The sequence below is a fragment of the Myotis daubentonii genome, chromosome 12 (genome assembly GCF_963259705.1).
Source record: "Myotis daubentonii chromosome 12, mMyoDau2.1, whole genome shotgun sequence".
NCBI lineage: Eukaryota > Metazoa > Chordata > Mammalia > Chiroptera > Vespertilionidae > Myotis > Myotis daubentonii.
Window position 1 is genome coordinate 20461117 of NC_081851.1, and position 11158 is coordinate 20472274.

General features: G+C 56.8%; 1 protein-coding gene across 1 annotated transcript in view; it reads right to left on the bottom strand.

The window, feature by feature from the left end:
• The window catches only part of LOC132213926 (protein Daple-like), a 135968-nt gene extending 125823 nt beyond the window's left edge, over window positions 1–10145 (bottom strand). Inside the window, exons 1-9 of the mRNA XM_059660802.1 lie at window positions 10062–10145; window positions 8905–9045; window positions 8344–8462; window positions 7564–7645; window positions 7104–7250; window positions 5370–5423; window positions 2847–2906; window positions 1877–2017; window positions 1117–1235 (exon numbers count right to left, since the gene is read on the bottom strand). Coding sequence (XP_059516785.1) covers window positions 1117–1235; window positions 1877–2017; window positions 2847–2906; window positions 5370–5423; window positions 7104–7250; window positions 7564–7645; window positions 8344–8462; window positions 8905–9045; window positions 10062–10145 — 947 coding nt within the window. The remainder of the gene's footprint in view (window positions 1–1116; window positions 1236–1876; window positions 2018–2846; window positions 2907–5369; window positions 5424–7103; window positions 7251–7563; window positions 7646–8343; window positions 8463–8904; window positions 9046–10061) is intronic.
• Window positions 10146–11158: the final 1013 nt, after the last annotated feature.

The window sequence follows — 11158 nt, forward strand, 5'->3', positions numbered from 1 at the left end:
TAGGAGTTGGGAACACGAAGAAGAAGTCAGTCAGTGAAAGGCCTCACAAGCTGCACTGAGCATCTGGATCAGGGAGGCTTTCCAACCCCATCAGCCACCTTGGTCTCTAACAAGCACATCTGGTCTGAGCCAGGCCCTGCCAGCTGGCACCACTTCTGTGTCCCACCAGGGGGCAGTGTGCTCCCCAGGAACCTGAACTCCCAGAGCCTGGATTCCCAGGACTGGGGAGACACCAAACCACGGAAAGAACTAACTTCTCACACAGACTCGCAGTTCAGTGAACTGATTTTAGGTTTGGAGTGGATGGGACGCCTTGAAGAGAAGGAATACCCAGCTGCTTTCAACAGCCTTTCCATGACGCTGAGGAATGTTGCTCAGAATTGAAAAAGCAGCCCCTCCCCAAACCAGCCTAAGGCCCTCCTGGCTCTGCAGAGCTCTAAGCAAACCCTAACCTGCACTCTCAGGTGCACGTGTGCTATTATTGGACACAGGAACTGGCTTGTTGTTTGCCAGGTGCTGAGGCTCCTGCTGCACTGCCGGCCACCACACCCACGTTTCCTGGCCACCCCCTCACCTCCTCTGGGGGCTGGGAGGGGGCCAACACCAGAGGGAGTGGAAGAGGCCTGGGTCCCCTGAACAGCAGCCACTGAGCAGCCCCAGCCCAGGAAGACAGAGAGCAGACCATACCCATCTGTCCGATGATGAAATCAACGGGGAAACCATGCCCCGGGTACAACTATCATGGAGGCGAGTGACCACTGGGGACGCCTCCTGCATCCTGAGCTTCCACTCCTCCCCCCGACAGATCGAAGACCCCCCTGGGCATCAGCGTGCTGTCACCTGGAAGCTCCTGGCACTGGCTGAATGGAAGCTGAGAAAACTAGCAGCACTTCCTTCGCATTTCGCGGCCTGACTCAAGGTGGCCAGGCCCTTCATGTTCTTGGGGAGAATTGCAATGACACAGTTCCAAATGGCCCTTCAATAAAACCCTATTTACTTGGGTAGAGGAAGGGCTGACACATGAGTTTCAGAGCCAAGGGCTCAGCTCCCTGGGTAAGAGAGAATCCACAGCCAGGCTGGCTCTCAGCCACCAGGGGCTGCTGCTTACCCTCTGACAGCTGCTCCAGCTCCCAGTGCAGGTGGGCGGGCTCCTCCACACTCTGCCCTTGTGCAGTCTTGAGGGCCATGATCTCTTCCCGCAGCTCCTCAAGGCATTTCTGGTCTGTGTCCCGGGCCTAGTGCAGGAAGTGGGGGTGGGGGGTGAGGATGCTGACTGGGGCACGCTCTGGAAAAACCCCGGCCCCCGTGCATCTGTCCTCATTCCCTCAGGATGAAGGGCCTCCATGCCCCTGCTCAATTCCAAAAACACAGCTGCACAGAAATGACTCCAGTACATGGCCCAGCTGTGAGACTTACAGCCACTAAAAGGTATGCTGACCCAGTGACCTAGGGGATGAAGACACCTGAGGTCTCTGAGGGGTGTCTGAACAAAGTGACGTACAGCGCAGGGCTTTAGAGCAAGTGCTATGGTGACGGCAGCTCTGTGGCCCCTTAGCAGGCCTAATGCCTTGGAAAGGCCGTAGGGACTCACATCACAGCTCAACCCACATCATAAACGCCAGGGAGACCCTTTTTTGCAACAGAGGCCCAACCCCTCCATCCTCACAGGAAAGCAACACAGCATCAGGCCTCTCCGTGTTGGAGGCTTCAGTGGTGCCCACTCAAGCCACTGAGCTTAGCAAGCGACTCTCTGCCCTCAGAGTGTCACTGGGTTGGCAGCAGCACCGACCCAGTAGCTGAACATCAGAGAAGGGCACAACATGAACCTAAAACTGCCCCCATCTCTGCTACACGTGGTGACCACAGCTTGTCCTACCAATTGTAGGTGGTGCAGCCTAGATTTCAGCTGCACATTCTCCTCCTCCCGCTCGAATAGCTTATCAATCCAATACCAAATCCAATGGTCCTGGAGATGGCTCTCAGTGTCCATGGAAAAATAATCGTCTCCAGTCGGCACCTGGTCAGCAAGAACATACATGAGAGCCATCAGGTTAAGGCCCCTGATCATGACAACAGTTCTTCCAGTCACTGGGCCCAAACCAACAACCTAGGGATGACCCTGCTGCCTCGGGAAGCTCTGTCTCCACTTTTGAGCCCCTGCCCTTCTCCATTAGGCCAGGCCAGATGGAAAAATCCCCGCAGCAAGACACTATTTAAATTCTGGAAGGGAACACTGTGGGAGTGTCTGACATGTACAGCCGCCGTGGTTGGACGCGTGCACCTGCTGACAGGTGTGGGACGTGGCTGAGCCACTTTCTTAAACAAGGAAGGGGTGGGGCTGAGAGTCTGTCCTGGCTTTGAGGGCCGAGTCTAGGCCTCTCTCAGTCACTCCACTGATCTGGGTCATGGAACAAAATTCAGAGGAGCTTTTGTTCAATAGCAGGTCCTATTTGAACATGTCACACACCTACTCTTAGAGAAACAACAGCTCTGGGCAGTTTCCCGGCAATGAGGGTCTGTAAGACACAACAAGCAAACCAGTACTATGGCCTCTGTGTGCCAGGCACATGCTGGGGGTGGAACACAATGGTGGGGCCCCTACAGGCAACCTCACGGGAGGCGTCCACTGCACTCACTCCTGTCCCAGTGCCCAGCACACACCAGGGAGCTGTTCAGCTCATCCCCCTCATCTCTGGTCCCGCCCCACCCCCACAAGCCCTCCCAGCGCCACTCAGTCTCAGGGCGACTGAGTCTCCCCTGAATGCACTCAGAGTCTGCAAGCATGCATCCACGGGGACATGCCCATTTCTCTTGGCGGGCTGTTTTCCAAGGCTTGCCCCACTCACGGGTTCTAACACCTGGGAGCGGGCCAGTAGCTCCTGCTTATCCATCACGTGTTCATTTCCCTGCACGGGCCAGAACCCCGGATTCTCGGTAGAGGGGAAACCATGTACCTACCACCAGTGGACACGGTTCTGGTCAAAGCCTGGCAGCTGGAAGGGTTTGGTCAGTGACTCTGGCTTAACCTCGCAGCCCCCTTCCTGCCTGTTCCTGGCCCTGCACTAGGTGCACTCTGTCTCTGCCACATTCACTCTTCACAACAGCCCCCAGAGGGAGGCAGGGACAGTCCCTTCCTACACACGAAGAGGCTGACTTGGGTCAATTAAGGAATGAACCCCAAGTCACAAAGCCAGCCAGGTGTGAAGCTGGGCTTGTATTCAGGCAGGAGAGGTCCAGTCCTGTTTCTTCACTGCCCTCAGCAGCCTTGCACCTTATCCTTAAGGAGCCCGCGTGGGTAAGGAGCCCCAACCACTATCAGAGCTGTGAGCCAGAGCTCATGGAGGGGCTTCTACAGGAAGGAGGCCCATCTCTCCCCGCTTGGCCACTGCCCCCAGAATTCTCATCTTGTGTCTACCCACCAGTACTTACCAGTCTCACCATATTCTCAGGCCCTGAAGGATCCCATAGCACAGCCTCTCAGTCATCCTTACAACCAACTCCTACTCAGCCTTCAAAACCCAGCCGGAATTGCCCACTCTGAGGACTTCAACTCCACTCTATCCCACCCACTGAGTCAGATGCTGGGCACCCAGAGTGCCCACTATGAGGCAACACTGAACTGGCCTGTGAGCCCGCCCCCCGCAAGGCTATTCCTGCAGGGCAGGACTATGCCACTCCTCTTCTCATGGGCCCCCAGAAGTGTTCAAAGACACTTGTCAGCTGAATCATACCATGAGGGGGAGTCAGAGGTGCCATGTGAGTTGGGCCCTGAAGGACCTGGGGAAAGGCAGGATGGACAAGTGTCCAGAAGCAGAGTACAGCATGGAACGAAATGATTTACAGCTATTCTTCCAATGGGCCTCAGTTTTCTGGGGGTGTCAGCCTTCCCCATGTATCAGGCAGCAGAAACATCTAAACCTGCTTTGCACACCCCACCACCGCAGAAGTGAGAGACCAGACCCCGAGAAGCTGTGCCCAAGTCCTAAAGTGGCAAAGGCTGGGCCTGGAGGAGGCAGAGAGTGTGAGACCACCTGCCCCGGGGCCCGATCTTAAACCCAGCTCCTACCTGCCTTACCACCACCTGCCCTGCCCCTCCCTGCAAGATCGGATCCAGGGGCCCCATCTGTGGACAGAACGTCACGTTATAAGCTCACTAGAAACGTGTTCCTATCGACGCCACCCGGTGCCAGGGCACGAGGGGCTCAGAGGTGCCTCGACCACCTCTTCTGTGATGGATGGGGACAAGGCTTGCTCCACACCCAGCAAGTGGAGTGAGAGCTGGGACTCCCCTGCGGAGCCTCCGCCGCCTCTGGGAGCAAGCCCTGCCCAGGAAGCTCAGTGCCCATCCCTCTCTGAGGGGCAGAGACAGGCCCAGCTGGCCCTCAGCTGCTCAGGACCCTCAAGGCACCCGCACGTCTGCGCTCTGGAAGCGGGAATTTCAGCCAAGGACAAAGCATGGGACCAGCGGGACCTTCCAGGCACTCTCTCTCTGCCTCTGTCCTCCACCCCAGGCCCTGGCAGCAGAGGTGGGATGAGCGTTTGCAGACGGAAGTCAAGGATCCCCTGGTGCACCCCCACTTCCCAGCTGTGCCTAGGGGCGCCCAGGCCTGTCTCCTCAGGTTGTGGCACTGACACCCTCCCCTTTTATGTTTCTCAGTGGCGACACTGGACGGCCACCCGGGCCGTCTGTGGCTCCCCCTACACCCATAGGAGGGCCCAGAGTGGTGGGTGTCCACGTGACAGTCGTGTTTGGCTCTCTGCTCTGCTGCCCATCACACCCGACACTGTCACCGTCCGAAGGAGACAACACCTCTGATTCCTCCGTCCTTCTCCCCAGGTTGCAAGTCTTTTCATGCTGAGATGTGTTTTTACTTGGCCTGTGAGGTCACTACCAAGTGACTTGTGTGTGCCAGGCCCAGGCATGCAGTCAGACAGGCCCTGCCCCTGCCCTCAGGGGCTCGAGCTGCACACAGGAAACCTGGCCCAGCAGGGCTGACGGGAGGCTCTCTGCACAGCCTGCAGGGCTGTTGGCACCACTGTGATGTAAGCATGTGGGTGCAAGCTCTGTCTTCGCTGCTCCCTGGGCCCTGGCACACGGGCCTTGGAGAACAGTGTGACTCATCCTCTATGTGGCCTGGTCTCCATGGACCTCTCTATTTCTCTTGTAATTCATTTACTAATGGAAAGTGTAAGGCATTACTAGTTTCACAGCAAAATGATTAATTGACTAGAGGCCCGGTGCATGAAATTCCTGCTGGGTTGGTCCCTAGGCCTGGCTGGAGATCGAAGTGTGAGCGCCTGGTGTGGAAGGGCAGGTCACAGCTGACCTCTGGGCCCCTGGCCCCTATGCACCCCCCTCCCCCCCATACCTGAGTCATGGTGCCCAAGTCTCCATACGGAGATGTGGTGAGCAAGGCCAGACACTGTGGGCCGGAGAGCAGTGTAGGCCTCTGGTCCACCCAGTGGTTTCCCACGGAAGCACGGCGGGCAGCACGCTCTCTCCTGACCGGCCTTGCAGACCAGCTCCTGCTCGAACCCACCAGGAGCCCCACAGGCCCCTGTGGTCCCGGCTGCTATGGCCTGGCTCACCTTAAAGAGGTTGTGCGGGTGCAGGGTGGGCTCCTCCTGGGCACCCAGCACCTGAGCTCAGGGGCTTCCCTGGTGGGCGAGCCCTGGCGTCCTGGGGGAGGGTTGCAGGGGGAGTGAGAACGAGCTCGCATTCTTACAGCACTTCCATCCCTGTCACCCCAGCTCCAGGTTAGCCAGCAAGAGGTCGCAGCGCATTGCCAATGCCAGCAATGTTCCACGCCGTCCCCTGGTGGTCAGCGCATGTCATAGCAAGCAGTCGGACTCCTGGCCTCCCTGTGGAACTCCCATCCAAGGGGACAATTTGCATATTAGGCTCTTATTAAATAGGATATTAAAAATGTTGCTGCTGTTATCCAGAGGCATGCACCTTGAGAACACGGAACAGGGGTTCCCACAGGAAACCCTGCAAAAGCCCAGAAGCTCCCCAGTGCCAGGAGTGAGTCTCGCTTTGTGTTAGATCCCCTGCTCCTGGCGCAGGGCTTGGCGCCACACAGGCCTTCAGTCACTGCGTCTGCATGACTGAGCGAGGCTGCTTGGACAGGCCCGGAAAAGACACGGAGACAGAGGCTGAGCCCTGAAACCTATCCCCATCCACGGGGCAGAGTGTTGGCTGAGATGTGGGCCTGCCTTAGGTTCCCCGTGTGCAGGAGGCTGCAGAGGCGGCAGCCTGAGGAAGCTTGCACATGACCTTCCGCAACCCTCCTACCTGTGAGTGAGGGTGCCCGTGCCCTACACCTGTCTGTGCTGCAGATTGATGCCCTTCATCACCAGTAGGGCCAGGGGACCATTTCCAGAACAAAGCCGAGAGCTGGCCTCCCACCCAAACCCGTCCTGGGCTGGGCTGCTTGGGCACAGCACCAAGGGTGCCTTCTCCCCAGGGGGCAGAGCAGTGAGCCACCAACATTCCTGCGGGAACAACCATTCCCTGAGTAGGTGGGAGGAGCAAACAAGACTGGAAGAGAGGGTCCTGAACCCACTGCTCACATGAGGCAGCTGGGTGCATGGTCAGAGCATCAGTAACCCTGCCTGGGTCTTGGTCTCCATCCCCCCTCAGCCCTGACACCCTCCCCTGAACAGGCCCATAACCTCGGGATCTGAGTAGGCTACACCACGGAGAGCTTCATATGGGACTTGCCCAAATACCAGGTATTTTACCTCTTTTATTGTATAAACCTCACAGACTAGTACATTTATCTCTGTTTTATAGATGAGGAAACAGTCCTGGTAAGATTTAGCCATAGAGATTACAAGGAGTCTTAAAGAAAAAGATCAGTGAATAGAAAGTCATCACTATAGCATGAAGGAGGAGAAGGGAAAGTCCTAGAAGAATCAGGGCCTTTCAGCCACAATCCCAATCCTATTCCTTCCACTACCAGAGGGAGCCCAGGGGACTGGCAGACAGTCTGGGGTGCAGGGAGAGGGCCAACTGGGGAGGCATCACGGCCCCTCTCCCCTCTACCAGGAAACAAGTGCCAGCGGGCTGCCTGACCCTGCTGGGCTCACTTCCATGGGGCTGCATAGAAGTCTATGTCTTTCTCCTTCTGCCTGAGGCCCATCGCCTCCATCTCCAGCCTCTCCACGTGCCTCGCCTTCTCCCTCAGGGAGTCCAGCTCAGGGAGGGGGGCACGGGCAGCCTGGGCGCTGGCTGCCAACTCCATGTTCTGGGAGGTGGGCAAAGGCAGGGGACCTGGCTCAGGGCACCCTCGGGGCTGGGGAAAGGCCCAAGTCCCTGCAGCCCTAGGAGAAGCCAGGGGCGGCCAAGCTGGTCCATGTGCAGGCCCCTGTGTGGGGGCCCCACATGCTGTCACTGCAGCATGTCACCCCCCAGAAGCTCCCAGGACAGCTGGCTCTCAGGCAGCGCTGCTTTGAGCGGGAGGGAGAGGTGTCCCAGGTCACGTTCCTGGACCTGGGGCCCCGGTGACTGGGGCGTCGAAGCCCCCTACCCCCGGCCCATATGATAGGCCTCCTGCTCACATTGCGCCGGGCCTCCTGCAGCTCCAGCACCAGCTGGTACAACTGATGCCTGGCGTCCGCCAGCTGCTTCGTCTTCTCCTCCCTGCGGGCGATGAGAACACCTGGTGAGGGCTCCTCAGAAGCACCCGGAAAGCCCACCACCTGGGAGACCACAGCGGGGAAGGAGGGGGTCCTGGCTTCTAGGAGTGAGGAGGGCGTCTGCACGTGGGGCTGCAATAACGCTCTGGAGTCCAAGGTGAGCTTTAAGTTGTCACTGCAGCGCTCAGACTACACCACAGACCTGAGCTTTACTCTGGGGGTGCAGACAGGGAAGGAGCCCCCAGAGCCACTGCTCCCTCCACAGTCAGGCAGGCAGGGAGGCCCCCTGGCAGGGAGGTGAAGGGGGCAGCTTCCCAGGAAGTGGGCATGGTGCCATCACCAGCTGCAGGAAAGGGGGAGCAGGCCCACCGGACGGGATGGGAGAGACACATCCTCCCTCCAGCCAAGAGCACCCACACTGGGCCCTAGGCTGAGCGGCAGGCTGCTGCTCTGAGTCTGCCAGGTCTGGACTGGCCGGAACCCTACAGGCCCAGCAGAACCCTGCTGTGCAGGCCCGGGGAGGGGAGGGAGCGGGCTAGCCCAGGGCCCAACAGGGACCCAGCTCACAGCAGAGCCCCATCACCCCAGGGCACTGTGAGAGCTGCCCCGTTTGCTGCACCGCATGGCAGTGAACCACATGTGCGAGCAACGTGGGTGACACAGGGCACAAGAGCAGAAAGACCGGGTCACTGGGGGACTCACAGCTCCTGCCTGACGCCGCGCAGTGTGGCCTTGGTGTCCGCCAGCTCCACGGCCAGGGGCTGCGTGTCCTCGCTGGGGCGGCTGCTGGTGTTCCACTCCTGGGTCAGGGTCACGACCAGCTACAGCAGGGCAGACAGAGGGGTCTCACCGGCGTGCTCCTGTGCCCGGCACAGTGCCCGCACTAGAACGTGGTGAAGAATGACAAAAAGACGGAAGAAAGTAAAAGAGAAGATGGCAGCCGAGACTGCAAAGCCAGGAGGGAGGCAGGAGAAAGTGGGGAGTTTTTAAGAAGCGAGGATATATTTAGTGAGAAAGAAGGGCCGAGGGAATGGAGCAGGCTCCCCAAGCTCAACCTCTGTCCTCACACAGGTGTCTCAGGGGACTGTGCCCTGCAGGGAAAGTGCCCACACCCTGCCCCCTCGGAAATGGGCCAGGAGGACAGACAGTGCGCAAGCTTGAGGGGAAGTCAGGATGAGGAGCGCGGCCATAACTAGGGCCCCAGACCCAGGCCCCTCCCCACTGTCCCCCAGGCTGTTGAGCCACCCGCAAACGCAAACACACCTCCCTGTAACTGTCTTGCTCAATTAAGAGCCTCCTGAGGCGACAGGTCATGTTGCTGGAGAGAAACTCCAGCTCCTCCAGGGCCATGTCTGGGGCCTCCAACCTCTGCAAGTTAAACAGGGTCTCCTGGTGGCGGGTCACCTGAGGGCACACAAGGGTAAGGTGCTGCAGAGGTCGGGCAGGGAGCAGCGCTGGGGTCCCTGAGAGCACCCACCTCCCAAGGCCACGCCCCCTGGGACCTAGGCCCACTCTCCCACAGCTGACCCACCTCACTGACATTATTAACCCTCAGCCACCAAGTTCCTGTGGGGGCGGGCAGGCTCCTCAGCAAGTGCAGCCACACTCTGCAGCCCAGCTCTTTCCTCACACACCACTGCTGCTGTCACACTAGCTCGAGGAGGACACTGACTTCCCACCAGACAGCACTCCTCCCAGTGTGGGAGCTCCCTCAACTGTCCAGGGATTGCAGTCGCACACCACCCATGTGTCACACAAAGCGGGTAAGCCTGGGAGGGGAGGGTCAGGAGGGATGGCATCTTATTCTGCAAATAAAATCTAACGCGAAGATGGCAAAATATCAGAGCGCTTATGTCAGAAGGTTGGGTCCATGACAATCTTATATTTTGAGGAAACCATTCATAACCTGAAATACTTCTAAGGAGAGCCTGTATCTCATCCCCACTGGCCACACAGGACCACCTGGTTCCCCTTTCTGCCGGGTGTGAGCGCAGGCCCATGGCCTCATCCTCACTGGGCAGCCTCTCCTCCACCTGCCGACATCACCTCCTTCAACCCAGGGACATGCCCTTGACGGGGAATCAAACCTGTGACCCTTTGGTCGGCAGTCCAACAATCTAAACCACTGAGCGAAACCATCTAGAGCCTGGACCGGCAGCCTAGCCCGCTGGCAGGAGCAGTGAACTCATCTCAGTCCAGGGCTGGAAGCGCCAGGGGGTCCTGCACCTGGTGCATGGGCTCCAGAGTAGGAAACCCCTCAGGTTCTCAGGCCAGGACCCCCGCCCCCAGTTTGGAAACCTGTGAAGACCCCTGAGTCCCAGGACTGCTAGGGTCCAGGAGGGTGGGGTCTGTGGAGACCCCAGGGGGGCGGGAGAGGAGCCAGGGCACCAGCAATGGGACAGGGAGGCAGGTGCACTCACCCCCGCCACCAGCGTGCTCTGCAGAAAGAGCTCCATGAGCTCTCGTACAGTAACGTCCATCCTGAGGCTGTGTCCACCGTCCATCGCTATGCACACAGGCTCTGGGCCCACCGTCTCTGAGCCCACCAGCTCTGCGCCAAGCAGTGCCAACGGCTACTCGCCCCACATTCCAAATGGCTCATCACCCCACATTCTAAACTGCTGTTTGCACCACATTCTAAACTGCTATTTGCTCCACATTCGAAAAAGGCTCTTTTCCCCAAATTCTAAACGGCTCTTGAGCCTGTATTCCTAACAGCTCTAGGACCCATATTCCAAAGGGCTCTAGCAGGGAACACAGCTGGGTCAGAGGCTGTGGCAGCTCCCGGCCAATGCTAAGTGCTTTGGAATACACAAAAATTATGACACACTCCCTGTGAAATTTAAAATCATTCTGGGCACATAAAATATGAGGAAATATAAAAGGTCTATGTCTACATCCTATGTACTTATAAATGTAAATTAACCACTTCAACATAATTTTGCCAATCTCCATTTTTAATTATTTTTTCCATCAGCCAAATTGCAGAAATTTGATCAGTTCCTTTGAAGTAACCATTCCTTTTATTTTGTTAAGTCTGACCTAGTAGCTCAGCTTGGGAGTTCTCTTTCCCATCACAGTGAACGGAGACCCTCCAGTTGGTAGTTCATACATTACAACACCTAAACCCACCAATTAGCTGCCTACAAAACGATTTGATAGAATATTAACTAGTAAGTAATTTAGAGGAAAGAAAAATGAACAAAATAAAGCTGCGTATTTGGGAAATATTTTAGCAAAAAGAGCCTGTGCATAGCTTTCTGTGCAAGGAGCATTAAACTAGCACATGCAAGAAAGACATTTAGAGAACAGATATGCAGGTATGTCAGAACAAATTTAAACATCTAGGTTGTTAATCAATGAACTAGAACTGTTTTAATTACTTTCTAAACTAGTAATCATTTTATTTTGGTTAACTAAAAAATTTATTTTGATTTAAAATAAATTTAATTTTTTAAGTAAATGAAATCTTTGGACTTATGATAGAGGGGGGACAAAGTACCAGTTAGCATTTTTA